Raw genomic sequence first — 21,974 nt, 5'->3', positions numbered from 1 at the left:
TAAACTGAAAAATAAGGCATGAAAATTAATTTAAGTGTTGAAAACTTAAAAGTGTTGGATTTAAGTACTTATAGGCACTGAAAAATCTGTTTGGTAATTTGTTTGAAAAAAGTTCTGATATCTGAAACTAAGCACTGATTTCACAAAAACCTGTTTGGTAAACATAAATCACAAATGTCTGAAAATTGGCAATTTGTATATTTGCCCATCTCAATTTCTATCTTTTGTAGAGTATGAAATGAAACATGCTATTGCCATGCCACCAGATTTGGCACACCTATGTTCCATCCACATATATCTCTCAAGGATAATCCTTCAATTGATGGACCATGTACTATACTCTTCTTGATAGAATAATCATAACCCTTCGATTAGTGGACCATGACATCTCACACTAGCACGATATTAGGCCACTCATCTATAGAGTCCCACCTATAACGTGCTTTTGGATCGATGACCTTGAATTAAAAAAAAAAAAAATTGGCTCGAGAAAAATATTCATGTCCTGTCGAATAAGTGGGCCACACTTGTACAATATATATATATATATAGGTGTGCATGCCGCCAAATATTTATCATTCAACAAACAAAATAGTTTCAATTGTATATCCATGCATAAGATCAAATTAAAAGAAAGATTAAATTATATATGCACGTTGTTTATCTGTTTTGCCATCCTATTTTAGGGCAACGCCCCAAGATGAAACAAATACAAATTTCAAGTGGACTACACTACAAGAGACAATGGTCATCGAATGCCCACCATTAACAACTTCTTAGGGTCTACCTGAAATTTGCATTCGCTGCTTCTTCTTTTTTTACCACTTCTTAGGGTCTAAATCTCAGGTGGACCACACCACAAGAAACAATGGTGATTGAACGCCTACCATTAAAATTTCTTAGGTCCTTCTGTAATGTTTATTTGCCATCCAACCTGTTGATTAGGTCACACGGACCTGGGTGAAGGGAAAAAACAAATATCATCTTGATCCAAAACTTTTATGGCCCTCAAGAAATTTGAGTTCAATTACCACAGTGTCCTATGGTATGGTCTACCCAAGATTTGGATCTTCTTCATTTTTAGGACCATGCCCTAGAATTATCTGGAAAAAATTGATGAGCGGCTTGGATATACAACACATGCATCGAGGTGGGCCCACAGTCAACGCAACACCCACCAACGTGTTACCTTAAACAACACTCCCTTTTACTCGGATTGCGTGTTGCAGAACATGCACTACGGGGTTGATGTGGCAAAGTTTTCTGGGCCCCACCGTGATGTATGTGTTAGATCCACACTGTCCATTCATTTGTCTAGAGCATTTTAGGTTATAAGCCCAAAAATGAGGCTCCCTTCATCCAGGTCTATGTGACCTCATGAACAGATTTGATGGCAAATAAACAACATAGCGGGCCTTAAGAAGGTTTCAACAGTGGGTGTCATTATCCCTACCACTATCTGTGGTGTGGTCCACTTGAGCTTTGGATCACCCTCATTTTTTGGTTCATGCCCTAAAACGATTTGGCGAAATGGATGGACTGTGTGGATATAACACATACATCATGATGGGGCAAAGAACTTTGCCACATAAAGTAGGCCTCTACCCTTCATGTCAAAGCTGGCACCGCGGGTTATAAGAAGAGGGTAAAGTTGCCATTTTGAAAAAGTTTTGACTCGAAATCACTTACCACATTCAGTTTTCAACATTAAGCCAGCCAAAGGATGGAAGCTTAAAAACATCCTCTTTTTTTTTTTAGTGAAAATCTAGGTTAAGCGCTTAATATTTTGGATTTACCAAACAATCTGAATTGGGGAAAATCACTGAAAACAGTCCCTTTCAGTGATAAGTGCAGCAAATAAGTTTTACCAAACAGGCCCTTAGTGATCTGTTTTGCATTTATATGTTTGTTAAAAATTTTCATTGTTTTTGCCAGTCTTTCAAGCATGAACGTTTATTATTAACAGTTCCTATACATCGTTATTCCACCACCAAGTTTCCTTATATGAGTGCCTTTTCCCTCCAGATACTCTTGAAACATCTTTTGCCACTGTCCTAATGTAAGCAACCATCTCATTTCACATAATATGAACTTCTTCCTCAACATTCTACTCTCCTTCTTCGTCAATTTATTTAATCATTGTTTTCTATCCTTTTTTATTCCAACATCTTGTTTTTGTACACCTATTAATTTCACTCTTAATTCTTCCATCTCTTACCATAAACATCCATAACTATTAGCCTAAGTTGTGCGGTCAAATTCTCCTCTGGTATAACCTTGCAATCCTTTCATGTTAATCATTGTCTTCCTCAGTAAAAATAAATCTATTTGGCTTGTATACGATCCACTTTCATAAGTTATTAAATGTTTCTCTCTTTTTAAAGGATGTACTTTCTACAGCTAAATTTCATGCCATAAGAAAATCAAGATAGCATTCCCATCTCATTTCTCTCTCAAAATCATATCCTCCATGTACTGTCTTATATCCTCTACATTCTTTTCCTACATGACCATTTAAGTCTCCTCCTACAAATATCCTCTGTTCGGAAATCGTTGCATTATACATAGCCTCTCAGAATTCTCTTGATTCTATCCTCTAACCTTTCCTGCAGCGCATTTGCACTAGTAACATTTTATAGCCGGAAGCTTCCCTAGCTAATCAATATCATTTTACAGCTTGTCTTCACGAGCTACTTTCTTTTATCACTCTCATTTTCTCTGCCTGACAAGCTGTAGGTGCTTTATGAGAACCTACCAGAACTTATTGATTTTCAAAAGGACCTTGTTAGCTTGGATGCTTCGTCAAAGGTATTCTGGTTTGATAAGGTTTGAAATTTTGTTGGTGCTATTATAAACCAATTCATATAGAATTCAATCAAATAGCTATTTTCCATTTTCCATACAGATACAATTGAAATATTTGGCAGAAGAGATGCAAGCGATAAGCAAAGGATTAGAGAAAGTCGAGCAGGAACTGACAGCATCTGAAAATGATGGTCCTGTCTCACAAATCTTTTGTAAGGTACATAAGGCAGCAGCATTTGATTACTTTCCATCTTTGTGGAAGACACATCTCCACGTTGGTCTTCTCTTGGTTAGATCTTAATTTTAGGACATGACAAAGTTGCTCAAGGGCACATGCAAATTCCTATGTTTCCATGCAGAACAGTAGCAGTAATCATTTGAATTTCATTACTTGACAGTGCTCTGAGGTCATAGTTTGTATTGATATTCAGTCTCCATTGACATTGAAACGTGGACCTGCGATACATTGTGTGGAGTATAATCATGCAAATGGGCTTGCCTTTGCTGAGCAATGTTGTAGGGCATGGAGGAGATTTGTGTTAAAAGCCATTAAAAGGCTTCTATAGAAAAGAAAAGAAATATATGATTACAAGTTTTCGATGCATCAAAGAACCGAGATCAGGAAAGCATGAAGTCTATTATATTTATATGATAGGTTTTATTGTTTAGGCATTAATTTACTATGTAGAGGCGAAACTGCCTACCAATTATTTTTACTGCTATATTTATATGATAGGGCTTATTGTTTAGGCATTAATTTACTACGTAGAGGCTAAACTGCCATCCAATTATTTACTACTTCAGGGGTAATTTTGTGATCCATCTCTAAGACGTTTTCTTGTATAATACTATGTGCGAAGTGTTGAGAATCTAGTTGGAAGGGCTTTTATGTAATATGTATTCTAATAAGGGCCTATTTGTAATTTTCAATAAATTGCGTTTAAATAAGAGAGAGGGCTGAATAGAGCCCTAAGGTTTTCTCCCCTATTCTTCTTCTTCTTTTCTCTTTCTTCTTCTTCTACCTCTCTTTCAAAATCGTATTCCTCTTTTATACTTGGTATCAGAGCAAGTAATCACTTGCCTTTTCCACATCCTAAGCTTCTACAACTGTTGGTGACATTATAGGGTTGTACGATTGACGTCAGCAATTGTAGACCACATGCTTTGGGCCAGACGAGTATAGGATCTAGATCACTCTGATTTTTTAGCCAAGTTTCAATAGATTTGATAAAGATTGAAGGTGGAATGATCTTTTCTTCTGGAAATTTTGAAAAAGATACAGTTTTTTGTTATTTGATTTGTTCTTCAAGGCAGGGATTTTTTGTCGATCTGGGCTATGAAGGTTTTTTTCCTATAGAGTTTCTCTAGCCATTGGTTTCAATCTCTCCGATTTGGAGGAGTTTTTTAGAGGTAACAGTAAATTTATTGAAAGGCACGCCAAAAGGCGAGGAAAGAATACATAGCCAAAAGGGAAAAAAGAAAAGAAAAGAAAAGAAAAAAGTAAAACAGAGAGAGAAAAAGAAAAGAAAACCTTAGGAGCCACACTAGGCAGCTTTTACGTACACTACCCAACTCGATATAAGATATTTACTTCTACAAATAACTTCTTCAACAGACATGGCTACATTACGAAAAGAACACACATTTCTCACTCCCCATACAACCCACGTAATAGCTATGATATGAAGCCTCCACCTAGCCTTGATAGATTTCCCTATCGCTCCTCCATGCCAGGCCTAAAGAAGATCCTCCACTGCATTCGGAATAACCCAACTAATACTAAAAGACCCAGAAAATGATCCCAAATCTTCTTCACAAAAGGGTAGTGAATAAAAAGATGATCAATCGATTCCCCATCTTGCATACACATAAGGCATATGTTAGGCAAAACGAGGGATCTTCTTTGGAGATTGTCAATGGTGAGGATTTTCTTCTTGGTGAAACTCCGCAACTTAGAAGAGAAACGATCCCATGAAAGAGCGACCTCCATCACAGCTCCTGCTTTACTGAAAACATGCGAGAAATTAATTGGAAACCATCCTTTCGAGAACCTCGAGACATATAGGGTTGGAAAGGAAGAGAGAGCCTTCGTCCTACTTTCCCTATTTTTCACCACAGCTTGTCTTCTCTCCTTTGTTTTCCAACCACGATCAGGCACATCATTCTCTCCATCGTTTTCAACAACTTCCATCATTAAATGGATTATTGGGTTTTCAATTTTGTTTCTGGCCGTCTCGATTTGGAGGAGTTTCGAGGGAGTTGTGATTTTTTTTTTTAGGTAAGGTTATGTTACTATTATTGGGAATCCGTGGAAGCAAACCCTAAATTCGAATAAAAAAATAGATAAATAAACGCAAACAAGCACCACGGAGAACACGAATTTTACGTGGAAAACCCTCGCGGGAAAAAACCACGGCACAAAGTGACAGCAAAATCCACTATGAAAGCAATATTACAAGAGATGAATCGACTCACCGATGCGAAACCCTTCAGAAAACCTTATCCTCCCTTTAGAAACGTTTAAGCCCTCTTAGCAATACCCTAATCCCAATTTACACTCATATATACGGTAAGAGACCCGGGATAGAAAACCAATCGTGCAATTATGCAGAACCGCGCGCGCTGTCGATCAAAGCATCGATCGATTAAGCAGTCCTCGATCGATCGAGCACCACATGTTTAATCACTCAAACATGCTCAAAAGTGTCCATAGAGTTTACAAGTATTTTTCGAAAATTGTTGATCGATCGAGACTGTCCAAAACTGTCCAGAGACCAATCTGTATTATCCGAGGCTCACTCAATTGATCGACTATGCTGTTCAATCGATCGAGACCCTGTTTCATGTACAAATTGAAGACATCAGACAACAATCTCCACCATGCCTTCAATCATCATAAACCATTGCTCCAAGCTCCATCTCTAATTGCCTCCATCATAACTTCACCAACGCCGTTGTTTTTTGTGTACGCTCCGTCTTCATCAACCTTTCACCAAACTTAGAGAAGTCAAGCAAAACTTGAACTTCTTTGCGGGAACCACCTTCGGAAGCATATCTGTCGGATTCATGCTCATATGGATCTTCTCGAGAGTAACATCGCCTTCCTCAAGCACCTGTCAGATAAAATGATGACGAATATCAATATGTTTAATTGTAGGAATGGTAAACAGAATTCTTCGCCAAATTGATCACACTTTCGCTATCACAATTAACTGAGACGGCCTCATGCTAAAGCCCGAGTTCATTCGTCATTCTACATAACCAAACACCTTCCTTAAATGCCTCTGTCACTTCCATATACTCAGCTTCAGTAATGAAAAGAGTAACCATAGACTGAAGCTTCGACATCCAATTGATCGCTTCACCCGGCATAGACGGAATTTTGCAACCAATCGGTGTAGACGGAAACCAATTTACTAAGTAACAAGCCGTGTTAATAGCCTTAGTCAATAGCTCATTGTTTAACGCAACGTTACTCAACATGCTTCGGGCTCTCTCTAAGAGAGTTTGATTCGTCCATTCCGCCACACCATTCTGCTTTGGTGTGTGCCTGAACGTGTTATGTCGTACGATCCGCTCATCTTTACAAAACTGGTTAAATTCATTTTAGGCGTATTGTCTACTATTATCTATCCTTGACACTTTCAATTTTCGCCCTAACTGTTTTTCTACCATCGCCTTCTATACTTTGAAGGTGGTGAAAATGTTTAATTTATAATTCATGAAGTATACTCACCCCTTTTTAGAGTAAACATGTATGAATGATATAAAGAATGACGACCTCCTTGTAGAAACTACAGGCGACGGCCCCCATCAGAATGCATATAATCAACCACCCCTTTACTAACAGGTTTTTCCGACTTAAAAGATAACCATAATTGTTTACCATATATACAATGCTCACATATATTTAAATCAACACTTTTAAAAGCATGAATTAAACATTGATCAGAAAGTACCTTCATACTGCGCTTGCTCATGTGGCCTAGAGGCGCATGCTATAAACGTGCCAATGTGGACTTTGCTACAAAGGTTGCAGCTCCACCCAATATGGTATTCTTGATCAACTTGTAAAGGTTATCGCTTCGCTATGCTTTCATTACAATGAGTGCCCATTTTGAAACTTTCAGGACACGATCATAGTCAGTGAACTTACACCCAAGTGCATCGGGAGCCCCCAGTGATATCATGTCTCACATCCATTAGGATGCGCTCCGTTCCATCAAACGTTATAATGCACACTGATCCGATTCCAACAACCTTATAAACACAGTCATTGCCCATAAACACCTGGCCACCATTGCACTCACTGTAGCTGATGAACTAACTCCTATGATAGGTCATGTGGAACGAAGCCCCTGAATCTAAAATCCAGTCGTAGCTAAGATAACCGGATTTGGATACAGCCAGAACATCACCATCCACCTCCTCACTAGATTCTACCTTGTTGGGCTCCTTTGGTGTTTCATCTGAATTTTCTCCCTTTCGGGCCTTAGGATCCCAACAATCCTTCTTCATATGCCCGTCTCCCACAATTCAACACTCAAATCTTTCCATTGCCCTTAGATTTGGACCGAGAACGCGAGCTGGCCTTCTCTCGCTCAGAATTTCTTCCCCTAGCTACCAATGCATCCGTAGAGGAACCACCACCACTGTCCTTCTTTCTCAACTAATTTGAATGAAGGGATGAGATAACAGTTTCGACGTCTATGGATTCCCTTCCATGGTAAATAGTGTCTACGAGACTCTCTTGAGACTCTAGAAGAGAGTTCAACAGAATTTCGGTTGATCTTCCTGGCTAATCTTCACTTCCACACTCATCAATTTGCAAAGTAACTGATTAAACGCATTGATGTGTTCATTAAGATCAGAGCTTTTAGCCATCTTCAGATTATAGAATTGCTTCTTTAGATATACGCTATTTGACAGAGATTTTGTCATTTACAAGCTATCTAATTTCGTATAAAGTCCTGTGGTGGTCTTTTGATCAAGGAAATTGTATAGAACCTCGTCGAATAGGCATAACTGATTCAAGGTTTTCGCTCTCTTTTCTAGTTCATCCCACTCTTCTTCCGTCATAATTTTAGGACGCTTCGCTATACCAAGGAGTGCTTGTTGCAATCCTTGCTGAACTAGAAGGCCTCTCATCTTCACCTTACATAGTTCAAAGTTGTTTTTCCCAGTGAACTTCTCCATTTCATCCTTAATGTTTGATCCTTTCATCGAAATGTTTCAGATTCAAATTTGAATCCTAACATATAGCTCTTATCCCACTTGTTGGGAATCCGATGAAGCAAACCCCAAATTCGAATCAGACAATAGATAAATAAATGCAAATAAGCACCATAAAGAACACACGAATTTTACGTGGAAAACCTTTGCAGGAAAAAACTACGACACAAAGCAACAGCAAAATCTACTATGAAAGCAATATTACAAGAGATGGATCGACTTACCGATGCGAAACCCTAGCCTCCCTTTAGAAACCCTTTAGAAATGTTTAAGCCCTCTCAATAATACCCTAATCCCAATTTACACCTATATATATATATATATATATATAGGTGTAAATTGGGATTAGGGTATTATTGAGAGGGCTTAAACATTTCTAAAGGGTTTCTAAAGGGAGGCTAGGGTTTCGCATCAGTAAGTCGATCCATCTCAATAATACCCTAATCCCAATTTACACCTATATATATATATATATATATATATATATATATATAGACCCATGATAGGAAACTGATCGTGCAATTATGCAGAACCGCGCGTGCTGTTGATCAAAGCATCAATCGATCAACATCGATCGAGCACCACATGTTTAATCGCTTGAACATGCTCAAAAGTGTGTAGAGAGTTTACAAGTATTTTTTGAAAATTGTCGATCGATCGACTCGACAATTCTATCGATCGAGACTGTCCAAAACTATCCAGAGAGTAATCTGTATAATTCGGAGCTCACTCGATTGATCGACCACACTGTTCAATTGATCGAGACCATGTTCCATGTACAAATTGAAGACATCGGACAACAATTACCCCCTCCCTTACCTCATTCATTTTTATTTTTTTTTTCTAATTTCTCCCCGTAATACTACAGAGACAAAATCATAGTTTTTTTTATAGTACCTTTGTAATACTTTGGAGAATATAAAGAACTATTTTTATGGGACATCGACTATAGTGGTTTAGATGCTTCTTCCAATGTTCATGGTGCCTCAAACTTCATGTCTACCAATAGGTGGTTATGGTGACCAGTGTTTTTAGTATCTTGTGATATCATTGATTTATCCCAATTGGGCGATATGAAATCCAGCTTAATATCCATTTTTCATGGTATCGTGCAATATATTGCCCAATATTGCGATGTTGTATGATATATCCACTCCCCCCCTTTATAAATTCTTAATGTATTTTGCAATATATTGATATCGAGTGCGATATTGAAAGAAATAAAAGAAAACCAGCATTGTTTTCTATGGAAAATCCTTAAAAAATTCACAAAAATTGATTTTTTTTACAAAAAATAAAATAAAATCATACTACGTTGTGAGGTGATTTCGACTAGTCCACTCTAATTTGTTAGAAGAAAATCTTCAAAATTTCTCTGAAATCACCACCGGAAGCTTCTCGGGGCCGGATTTTAAAAGGTGTGTATTTTTTTAAAAAAAATTGCCATTTTAATACAATGCAAATAGTGTTAAATGGTAAGAAATCCATGATTATTCATGTTTTGCATGAAAATGGATTTTGAGCTTCGATTTCGAGATTTGGGGGAGATGGACCGAGTTGCGAAAAATTGGGGGAAAATCAAAATTTCTCCAAGTTTTCCCAAATCGGTTGCAATCTTAATGTCCAAACTTGAAAGAAAATATGTATATAATTGGATGTACACATTCTCGGCAATTTGGGGATTTCTCGAAAAAAAAATTAAAAATTTTTAAATTAAAATAAAAAAATATTTTTTTCAAAATCCAAAGGTATATGTCTAATTTTATGCTTCATCTTTTTCTTTTGAATATAATGCTTGTGTTTCCGTACATGTCTTCTTACAATTATAAATTTTATGAACTGACTTTGAATATAATTGCATTAGTTCAATCAAACAACACAGTTTAGGACCGTATACAAAGGTAACCTATTATGTGCACTTTAAAAAAAAATAAAAATCTAAGTGTGTATTAGTGTCTTGTTTTTAACAATCCCTGAAGTTTCATTGAAATTTTATTTTATTTTTCTCAATGTTTCCCCATGTTTCCCAACAACAACGATAAATTACGGTATACAACCAATATATCATGTGCGATAATTGATTTGTATCTATATTCCATGGGTGTGATACATTACGCGATAATGATCCAGAAAACATTGATGATGAGCGCAACCATGTTGTTGAAAAAGTAAACCTTTGCTTGGGGAGGACTGGAGATATTAGAGCATACAATATATTGCAATCAGATGTGTGGTTTGAGGACAATGCATGAATTGATTAACAACCACCACAACATACAAAAGATCTGGCCGAGTAATAGTGAGAAAGATGAATCTGCTGACCAACCGCCGATACATCCCAGGATCAGAGAGGAGCTCACTAGTATCAAGACCAATTTTGTAAGTCAAATCCATAGGCATGGTAGTAGGCTTACATCCTTGCATCCCAATCTTGGAGAGAAGATCAAGGGCATATTTCCGTTGAGAGCACAATTTCAGATTTAGACCACAACTTCAATGCCGAGAAAATACCGAAGAGTTTTTAGATCTTTGATCTCAAATCGAGTCTTGAGAGAAGATTTAATTTGCACCATTCCCTTAGTATCATCACAGGACAACATGATGTCATTTTCATAGACAATCAACACCATGTTCCTAGTAGGTCGACGACAGATGAATAGGGAGTGATCGGCTTGACTGCAAATAAATCCAAAATCCAGGAGAGCATGACTGAATTTATCAAACTAGGAACATGGAGACTGCTTAAGGCGATAAATAGACTTATTTTGGCCACACACGACGTTTGTTAGAGTCCATAGAGAAGCCTGGGGGCTGATCCATATAAACCTCCTCAGTGAGATCATGCAAGAAAGCATTCTTCACATCGAGTTGAAACGGGGGGCCAAGATAAATTGACCGCCAAGGAGAACCACACAAACATAGTTGAGCTTGGCCACTGGAGAGAATGACTCAAAATAGTCTATACCATATGTCTGAGTATAACCCTTTGCAACTAGTGTGCCTCATACCAATCAATAAAACCATCGAGATGGTACTTAAGGGTGTAAACCCATTGACAACTAATTGTCTGTTTGCCTTCAGGTAAGGGAACTAGCTCCCAAGTATGGTTCTTTTCCAACGCGTGCATTTCATCCATCATAGCCTTACTCCCGTCAGGACTATTCATAGCTTCCTTCAAGTTACGTGAGGTAACTGTGGAGGATATAGAAGTTCCAAAAGACTGGAATGGAGGTGAAAGATGGTGATATGAAATAGAATTGATAATGGGATGCTTAATGCATGAGCGGAGAGGCTTGCAAAGGGCAATAGGAAGATCATCAGGAGGTAGAGAGTTTATACCTGAGCCACTAGCCAAAGCAGATGAGATGAGGGGCAGCTGAGCGGTGGTGGATTTAGTCCGTCAATGATACACAAGAATGGGCTTTGAGACAGGAGTGGGAGCATCATTAAGACAAGAGGCAGGAAGGGGTATAGAGGTAGATTGCACATGCTCCCCCTGACTTGGAAGAGGACTGTAAAGATCTCCCTTTATCAGAGAAGTACGGAAGGTCTTCAAAGAATGTCACATCGGCATATATATCTCTTACTGGTCCGTGGGTCATAACATTTGTACCCCTTTTGTGATCTAGAGTAACCTAAGAAGATGCATTTTGTGGCCCGTGGACTCAACATGTCATTGGTACCATCGAGAATTTGAACAAAGCATGTACATCCAAACACTTTAGGGGATAAAAGAAAGGGTTTATCGCGAGAATACAAAATTTCAAATGAAGATTTTTGAGCCAGTATTCGAGATGGAATGCGATTAATTAAAAAATATAGTAGTAAGCAAGGCATCATACCAGAAACATTTAAGAAGACTCATACCAAATAATAGGGCACGGGTGACTTCAAGAAGATGATGGATCTTTCGCTCAGCCACACTATTTTGTTGAGGGGTGCGTGAACACAAAATACGAGACAGAATACCATGGTCCTGCAAGAAAGACAGGAAGGCATGTGACAGGTACTCACCCCCATTGTCAAAGTGTAGAACTTTGATAAGGCATTGAAATTGGGTAACCACCTCATTGTAAAATATTTTAAACATATTAAACACTTCATTTTTAGACTTTAGAAGATACATCAATGTCGTTCGAGTTTAGTCCGGAAAGAAACTGCATGTTGCGGGTTTCTTCCCGTTGTTTACAAACAAGATCATGATCTTTCTTGCACTCGGACGGAAGTGGATGATAGAGATCCAACTCATCCCACATACCTCGAAGGATTGAAAAGTACTCCTTTAGAAATTGGGAATCCTGTTGGAACCTGCCGATATCTGAAATCAACTTGAAAACTCTTGATAAATTCCTTGCTTCTGAATACATGTCATGCAGGGTATCCCATATCTTTTTTGCAAAAGATAAAAGCCTAACGAAGTTACTGACAGACGGATCCATATTGTTAAGTAACCAAACCATGACTTGGTAGTTCTCCTTGGTCCAAGTTTTGTAATGCACATCTGTAGGTTCTAGGGCATCATCTAATATGTAGGCAAATCAACCTCTTCCTCCCAAAAATAATTTCACAGAATGAGCCTGTTGCAAATAATTATTGCCATCAGGGGTGTGATTCCAAAAACCCCGCACCAGATTCGGAAGATATTTTGTCATCCATATGCTCCACAGACGCTAAACGGGAGCAACACGACACTTATGAAGGTGCTCAAGAGAGAAGGACAATCACCCAACTAAATGAGATAGATTCCCACACAACATAGATTCTAAACAAAGGGCTATGGGTCCAGGAAGGAGAGAACTCAAGATCCAGTGGGGAACTTCACAAAGAAGCTTGCACAAACACAACACTCTATCATAAAATGATAAGGGGGCACCTTAAGAATACACCAGATCTTGTGGTGTATGTCCAAAAACACTCTCTGGTTAGAAAAACTGCAATGGATGCCATCATATGATAAAATTGATCATCCATAGGAAGAAATCCTCAAAAATCGATACCAAATTGGAAGAAATCTCTTAATAACGATGATTTGGGGTTTTTCCGCTAGACTCGAAAAATGGCCCAAACACGCCTCGAGTCAGGCCAAAAAATCAGGGGGAAAAAACTCACAATAATTCCTCTAAAATCGTTATGCATCAAATCATGTTCTTCCCAATGCAAAACTGTTTGTACCGTTTGTACACTTGCTGACATCAGCCGTACAGTTGTTGTCGTCAGCTGGCTCCTACAGCTTCAATCAACTTGAGTGTCTTTGGGCTCTATTACCAAGTCGAGTTGCTAAGATTTGAGGAAGAAGAAGAAAGGAATGGAAGAGAGAGGAGATTGAGAGAGAGAGAGAGAGAGAGAGAGAGAGAGAGAGAGAGAGAGAGAGAGAGAGAGGTTTAGAGAATATGTTCTTGTATTGTTAGGGCAACCAACCCCACACAACCTTTTATTATAATATCAGAGCTACAATAAGGTGCTCCACAAGAGCACCAAACACTGAGAATATGCACACACACAAAAGGACATATAAAAGAACAGATAAAAGGCACCTCATCCCTATGACTCCGTATAAAGACTACTACTCAAGTGTAAAGCTGAATGAGAACCAGAGACATCCAGAAGTTAGAAAGGCCACACTAAAATCATTTTCCTCGTCACTAGGTCCTAGAAAACACAGTGTGTGGGAAGGAAGGTTACACAACAATTCAAACTTTTGGTAAGACTACTAATAGATAGTAAATTTGTGGATAAATTTGGAACCCGAAGCACAGAGGACAGAGATAAGTAATCATTAGGATTGATATCACCCTTTTCAGAATTGGAAGATAGGGATCCATCAATAACTCTCACTTTATCCCTTCTAGATGATAGACTGACATGAATAAAAAATGAATGACGGGCTTATCTTTTGATTTGACACGCCTGAATCAATGATTCAATATGGATTGGATGAAGGTGATTAACAAGGTTAGCAGACGCATGGATACCTAGCTTTGTAAATGAAGTAGAACCATATGGACCTTTTAGTTTGGAAAGTAGATTGTGGAGGCATTCTCAAGTCCAGGAAAGATAAATTGTTTGAAGTTAAGAGTGCCCAGAGGGAGGTGGAGATATAGAATTAACTACCTGAGGAATGAGAAGCAAATGTAGCAACAAGATCACTAGATGAAGACGATTGTCCAGGGTGGTTGAACTCGCTGGTCAATTATGGAGATCCCAACAAGTCTCCCATGTATGTCAGCTTTTCCACAATGGTCACATTTCTACTTCCCCTTCTCATCATGCACCATATTCTTCTGATTGGGTCCTTTTTCACCCCCTAGGGGGATCAGAAGAGATTGCAAGACTTGAATGATCATTGTTAGAAGGAATTAGTTGCAAGGCCTTATTCTTGCTTTTTCACTCTTTACTAAAGAATAAACTTAGTCTAATGTTGGAAGCTCATCTCTACCAAAATCTGCACATGGGTCAACTCAAATTTAAAATTCAACATAGCCAAAAATTAAAATATTCAGTTTTGTTCAACCTGTTTTGATGTCTCTCTCTATCAGCATTAATATCCTATGGTAATAATAGATAGTGATCCAACTTTTCCCATAGGCCCTGAAGAGTGGAATAATATGGAGCCAGACTTCTCTTGCTGATGCATAGTAGCAATCTCCTAGCGTAACTGATAGACACAAGCAATATTTTGTCGCTGGTAACTTTATCCCAGATTTCTTTGGTTGTCTGTGGTAGTAAAAAAAAAAAAAAAAAATCTCTACTAATATGAGGTTGCCTGGAATTAAGCAACTAAGACATCAACATCAAATTTTATTGTTCCCACTTATCGTATGAGGAATCGTCCATAGTTGGTTCTCTAACCTGACCATTTTCATACCCTAGTTTTTCTTACTCGCTGATATACATCTTGACGGATTGAGTCCATTCAAGGAAAATCGTGCCATCCAACTTCAAAGTTGTCATTTGTGCACTAGGATTGTCGCTATAGTAGGAATGGAACTTGATTCCCTGGAAACAAATGAACTTGTGCTCCCGAAATTAGAATTTGATATCTTTCCATAAAATAGCCCTCAATGAGTAGCAAAAAATATTCTTCAGAAGATCAAGAGAGCTCAAAAATAAAATAAAATAGGAAGTCTGACCAAAATTGGGTTATACGACACCCTACTTTAATTTCATCACAACTCTCTTAAGTTTGATTGAAACAATAAGATTCTTGTTTCTAGAGGTGGCAAATGGTTAGATGCACCAAACCCGTGTGCAATGAAAAATCTCTAGAAAAACTCTCCTAGAAATGCATGAGCAAGAAATTCAAAAAGGTCCATGGTTTTGAGCATTCTCTATTTTGAAGAAAAAACCATCAAATACATACACCAATAAATGCTACAAAAATCACCCCAAAAAAAAAAAGATATTCTAAAATTATCCTCTTTTGAATGCTATACTTTTCTCCATTAAGGGGACCTAGTCGAAGCTACACTGCTAATGTCTCACCCGTACAACATGATGATGTTAGCACTTGATCTAACCCAAAAGACCTCCAACCAATGCTTGGATCTTACTCCGATACCAAGTAAAATGTGAGTGATAATTGCTAGGATTGAAAGATTAGAAGAGAGGAAAAGATGAGAAAGGAAGAGAAAGAAGATAGAAGAAAAATGGAGAGAGTTGGGGCGTCAACTCTCTTCTCTTGATTTTATTAAAAAGAAAATTATATATAAGCCCCTCTTTATTACAAAATGGTCCTTACAATTTTATATCTAAACACAGATAAACTCTTTCCTCGAGTTTGAATAAAAGTTTGTTTTCATTACACATTATTCATTTTGATGTGTGGGGACCTACTCCCATTGTATCCATGGAGGACTACATATTTCATTTCTTTTGTCGATGATTTCTTCTGTTGTACTTCGTTGTATCGCATGAAGGCTCGTAATGAAGTATTACATATATTAAAAGGTGTCATAAGATGGTACTCACCCAGTTCGATAAGAAAATAAAAATATTTTGGTTAGATAATGCTTGAGAATACTTTGAAGGTGAATTATAGGGCTGTTAAGAAGAGTACGTGAGGATTCAACAAAGCTCTTGTCCATACACTTTTCAATGGAATGGAGTGGTAGAGCGGAAGAATTATCATCTTCTTGAAATTACTCAGAGCCTCTTGATAGGGATACATGTTTCAAGGCATTTTCGGGTTGATGTACTACTTATCACCACCCATCTTATTAGTCATCTGCCATTCAAGGTATTTAAGTTGAAGTCCTCACATCAAGTCCTTTTTTTTCCGAATCAATAGTCTTTTATTATTCCACCTCGAGTTGACCATGTGTTCTGTTCATGTCCTGGGTCTAAATCGGACCAAGTTTGATCCAAAAGCCGTTTAGGGTGTATCTTTCCACACGAAATGGATGCAAGTGTTTTGATCTTGTGTTTGGGAAACATTTTGTCAATATAGATGTCACTTTTTTTAGGCCATGCCTTATTTTTCTCATAATCTTGCCTTTCTTCATAGGGAGCTTAGTGAGTTGGAAGAGAGGTATCCTTCTCTAATTTATCTCCTTCCTATTCCCGTTCTTTTGAGTCCGTCGGTTGCTGCTCCAATAAGTCTAAGGTGGTCTGCCAATGCTACTACTAATGCAGCCCAACACTAACAGGCAAATGAACCACAAGTATACAAAAGATGCCAAAAGGGGGTGATCGCCTCAATGCACCCACTCACTAAATTTTGATTCCTTAGAACTGCGTAATCATTCTCCTTTGTTTGTACTTCCTTCTTCTCTAATGATAATGCTCCCCTGGTCTTACTCCAAGGAAAGAGTCTGTCTACTTTGCATCCTATATCAAAGTTTGTTTCATATATGGCCTTGTCTCCTTTCTATCATTCCTTCTTATCTTTTGTTTCTTCTAGTTCTTTGCCTTCTAAATTCTAGGAAGTAAAGTGGTGTGAGGTTATGATGGAAGAGATGAGGGTAGATGGGTCGATTGAAAGATATAAAGTCATGCTTGTTGCTAGGGTATACTCAAATATATAGGATTGCCTACAAGGAAATGTTTGCACCTGTAGCTAAGATGAACTCCATATGGGTTCTACTGTCATTTTTGGCTAATTTTTCTTGGTTGTATTGGCTAGATGTGAAGAATGCATTTCTCCATGGAGACTTGAAGGAGGAAGTGTATATGGCTACACCTGATTTCAAGTTCCCCAACAGTGAAGGAAAGCTTTATAGGTTAAAGAAGTCTATTTATGAACTTAAACAATCTCATCAGGCTTGGTCCAAGAGGTTTAGTAAAGTTGTGAAGAGGATTCGTTATTCCCAGAGTCACGCTGACCATACTCTCTTTGTGAGGAGGCGATTTCAGTTGACTACTACTTTGATTGTTTGTGTGGATGATATTATGGCGACATGAGATGATTCTTTGGAGATTCAAAATTTGAAGAAAGTTTTGGCAAAAGAATTTGAGATTAGGGATCGAGGAAGTCTGAAAAAAAAAAATTTGGGTATAGAGGTTGCTTGATCAAAGAAGGGTATGTTTATATCTCAGAGAAAGTATACCTTAGACTTACTGAAGGAGATCGGTAGGCTAGGTTCTCGACCAGCAGAGACTCCTATTGATCCGAATCATAAGCTGAGTCGAAGTGAGGGAGAATTGTTACTGAACAAAGAGATGCATTAGAAGTTGGTTGGCTAACTTCTCTCTCTCACAAGACTGATATAGTATATGCAGTACATGTGGTGGGTCAGTTTATACAGGCCCCACAGGTTCCTAACTTGTAGGCAGTTGAAAGAATCTTAAGATATTTGAAGGCATCTTCTGAAAAGGGCATTTTGTTTGCAGATCATGGCCATCCATGCATAAAGGCCTAGACTGATGTAGATTGAGCTAGTGGTGTAGATGACAAACAGTCGATTATAGGATATTATACTTTTGTGGGAGGAAATTTGTTCACTTGGAGAAGCAAGAAACAAACTGTGGTGGCAAAGTCTAGTGCTGAAGCAGAGTACAGGGTTATGGCACATGGTTTGTCATTGTGGCTAAAAATTTTGTTTCGTGATTTGGGAATTAAGGCGGATGCTCCTATGAAGTTGTTTTGTGATAACAAGGCAGCCATTAGCAAAGTACAAAATCCAGTTCAGTATGTTCGTACCAAGCACATTGAAGTTGACAAGCACTCTGTTTGTTATCAAGTTAACTCTCAAGATCTTTGCTTATTGTTTGTAACAACTGAGAATCAGTTGGTTGATGTTCTCACTAAGGGAGTAGTTAAGACAATTAGAATATGTTTTTAGCAAGACAATTAGAATGTGTTTTTAGCAAGTTGGGTATGATTGATATCTATGTTTGGCTTGAGGGGGAGTGCTGAGAATATAGTTAGAAGGGCTTTTAGATGAGCTAAGGGCCTATTTGTAATTTTCAATAAGTTGCTTTTCAAAAAGAGAAAGGGGGTCTCTCACTTGTTAGATGAGCTGGTAGTGATAGTGTATTGTGTGTGAGTGATCTAGGGTTCAATCATTGGTAGTGTTACCTTTCAGAGAGACAGAGAGGGGTCTTAATAGAGCCCTAATGTTTTCTCCTCTGTTCTTCTTCTTTTTCCTTTCTCATCTTCTTTCCCTTCTTTTACCTCTCTTCCTAGAATCTTATTCCCCTTTTCTACTTGAAATGATTTGTTTATAATCATTTTATCATGGTTCCAAAGCTAGTTCTATTTTTTAAGAAACCATTGGCGCTCTAAGATAAAAGAAGGTGAGTGGAAGAATTCTTTTTTTTTTTTTTTTTTGGAAAGGTGGAATAGAAGATTTCTTTTCTGAATATAAATCAATGAAATTAAGGACAAGACTGCTGTGGTAGTTCACCATTATCAAATGGTGTTCACTCATCCTCACATGCAGGCTGCACCACACATGCATGGCTATCCAAATCATCCAAATCGTGGAACACAATTGTGGATGGAGCATAGCTTGAATATCACACTAATTGAAAAATCCTAACCATCCAATTTGTAGATATCAAAGATGGTTGGAACTAAGATAGTGGGTGGTCCAAATTCAATAGGAAAAATCAGATGGTTTCAATCATCTATCACCAATGTGATTTTTGGGATATGCTCCTTACACAATCACGTCAGTGATTTGGATGGTTGGGTTGCTATACAACTGTGACGTGTTCGTTGGATGAGTTACCACCATTTTTTAAATGTTGGCAACATATCCTAGGAATCTATCCCTAGATTTACAACGGTCTTAGATAACCACAATCTTTGTCACCCTAATACTCTAGATCCCTAGTTTCCCCATGTTAAACATGGTTATGGAATCTCTGTAAGTATGGTTCAGCTACACTGAAATTATATTGAAAAACAATTTAAAATACAAAAGACTAGTTAGAAAATAAAATGAAGATAAATTTATATATTTTCGGCCATGTATCATGAGATCTTGGGGTTGAGTGAGTCTGGGGCACTACACTTTTAGATTGCATCGGCCAAGTGTAGGTGTCAAACATGTGCTTGCGTACACAGATCCAGCCATTAGAAAAACCCAATTGTTTATCTTTTTCTTATTGTATTTAGTGTAAATTGTACAATATTTACATGACACTAGTGTATTTTTATTTGTCTAGACGTGTTTTTCTAGATTATATGCTCTCAAAGCCTGGAAATGTTAGGCCTTCAATCACCACTGTTTCCTGTGGTGTGGTCCACTTAAGTTTTGGGTCTGCTTAATTTCTAGGACCACATCATAAAATAGGCTGTAAAAATGGATGGACGCTGTGGATATACAACAAATCATCAAGGTGGGCCCCACGGTAGGGATAACACTCATTAAGGTGGTGTTACCTAGGTAACACTTAATCTACTTCCACCTTCTGGATCTTCTTCTTGGGAGCGGATTGCGTGGTGTGCCACACCACTTCTATTGTGTGTTGATGTCACTAAGTTGTTTGGGGCCCATCATAATGTACGCACTATATATTCACACCTTCTATCCATTTGGTGAGATCATTTTAGGTTCCGAGCCCAAAAAATACGCAGATCCAAAGCTCAAGTATACCACAACATGGGGAACAGTGAGGACAATGACCCTCACCATCGAAACCTTCCTAGGGCCCACCATGATGGTTATTTGCAATCCAACCTGTTCATAAGGTCACACAGACCTGGATGAAGGGGAAAAACAAATATCATCTTGATCCAAAACTTGTGGCCCCTAAAAGTTTTCAATGGTAGGTGATCAATCCCCGCTGCTTTCTGTGGTGTGGTCCAGTTGAGCTTTGGATCTGCCTCAGTTTTGGGCTAATACCCTAAAATGATCTCCCAAAGTGGATGGGCGGTTTGGATATAACACATACATCATGGTGGGGCCCACAGAACTTGGTGACGTCAACACCATCGAGGACACCACGCAATCTGCTTCCCCACTTTGTCCTTTTCTCTTTTTTCTGCCCTCTTCATTACTGCCATAGCTGTGAAGGGTCATACACAACTCTTCTCAAGAAAGAGATATGGTAGGGAGAGAGATGGTGGCAAAGTTGTGCTAGGGTAAAACAACCCGTAATGGGGAGAGTACTTGCTCAATCTATTTTAATTGCTTAGAGCTGGTTTCGCCGGTCTCTCTTCTTTATTTCAGCACAGTCATCTACACGTATAGATTTTGCAAATCTATCATCCAAGGACTGCTCTGTTTGATAGATACACACCTTTTCAACTTTTGGTAAAACGACTATACAACAATATACTATTGAATTACCAATACAATGGCAAACATCGTTCGCAGGAATTTCTCATTTTGTGAATTTCTCGGGAGATTTTCAAATTTCGAGGGTATTCTCGGGATATTATCAGGAAGATCGTGCTGATAATAAAAATTAAAATTTTCATTGTAAATTAATAAATATTGTTAAAATTTAAATAAATAATTATTCAGTAGATTTGTTTAATTTTTGAATAAATGCCATTTTAATATCGGGATAAATTTGTGAAATATTAAAACAGCTTATGTTTTGAAAATCGCGTGATATTCGTTTAGTTGATTTTCCATGAAAATATCACAAGATTTTCATAGCCTCGGCAATATTTGTCATAGTGGTTACAAAAAGTAGGAGTATGGATGTATTATCAATAAGGGTGGGTGTAAGATGTAAATAGTGGTTCCCTGTCTGAACTTGTCCTTTCAAATCTCCTTTCGAATAATATTCCTATTTGTATTGGCACATCTAATTGAAGTGTTTCGACTGTTCAGACTTTAAAGGAATTTCTTGTTGTTGCTGAAGCTGAAGTGAGGTCATTAACTTCACTCTATTCTGGGGTGGTATGTATCAGTTCTTCACTTAGATGATACTAGTTAAAATTTACGAAATGTTTATGCTGTTGACAAAAATATTTGGTACCTAACATGATTTCTGGGCTGGATGTTTGACAGGGTCGAAATGCGGATGCACTGGCCATTTATTTTGGAGAAGATCCTGCTCGCTGCCCATTTGAGCAAGGTCTTTCTCATTCCAGTAGTCTTTTTATTCCCCTATTCTGCTTTTGTAAATCTGAAACCAAAAGGAGAAAAAACTTTTTACCGGTTCCTTGTGCCATCACATACAGTTTTACTTGTGTTAATAGTGCCACTAAATCATTTCCTAGCTTGGAATCACGAATTTATCTGCTGATATTTTTGAAAAAAAATTTATTGTCATAGTCTTTCTTGTTGCCCAAAATGCAATACTTTGATCTGATGTGATATATTCTCTCGAAAATCTCTCTGGTGAAAATTTGATCCCATTGTTATTTCTAATTCAGCCATCGGTAGATGGATGGAAATTTTAAAATTGACAAACACCAGTATTGTGGTTTACTTAGTCTCTGATGCAGCCTTGGTGAATATTTGGTGATACTCAATGATGTTGGTTCCTGGTTTGTTTCAAAGCTCAAAACCCGGAAACTCACCTTAACTTGATAT

General features: G+C 38.0%; 1 protein-coding gene across 9 annotated transcripts in view; it reads left to right on the top strand.

The window, feature by feature from the left end:
- Positions 1–21,974, top strand: part of LOC131216992 (formin-like protein 18) — an 89,525-nt gene that overhangs the window by 45,686 nt on the left and 21,865 nt on the right. For 8 of the 9 annotated variants that reach the window (XM_058211651.1, XM_058211653.1, XM_058211652.1 and 5 more), the window contains 4 exons: positions 2,737–2,808; positions 2,906–3,022; positions 21,267–21,335; positions 21,447–21,513. In XM_058211651.1, the coding sequence (XP_058067634.1) occupies positions 2,737–2,808; positions 2,906–3,022; positions 21,267–21,335; positions 21,447–21,513 (325 nt within the window). Of the gene's footprint in view, positions 1–2,736; positions 2,809–2,905; positions 3,023–21,266; positions 21,336–21,446; positions 21,514–21,974 lie in introns of those variants that run through there. The other variant, XM_058211654.1, reaches the window with a different exon arrangement.

The sequence above is a fragment of the Magnolia sinica genome, chromosome 10, assembly GCF_029962835.1.
Source record: "Magnolia sinica isolate HGM2019 chromosome 10, MsV1, whole genome shotgun sequence".
NCBI classification, from domain to species: Eukaryota; Viridiplantae; Streptophyta; class Magnoliopsida; order Magnoliales; family Magnoliaceae; genus Magnolia; species Magnolia sinica.
This window is presented reverse-complemented; position numbering and strand designations above follow the sequence as displayed.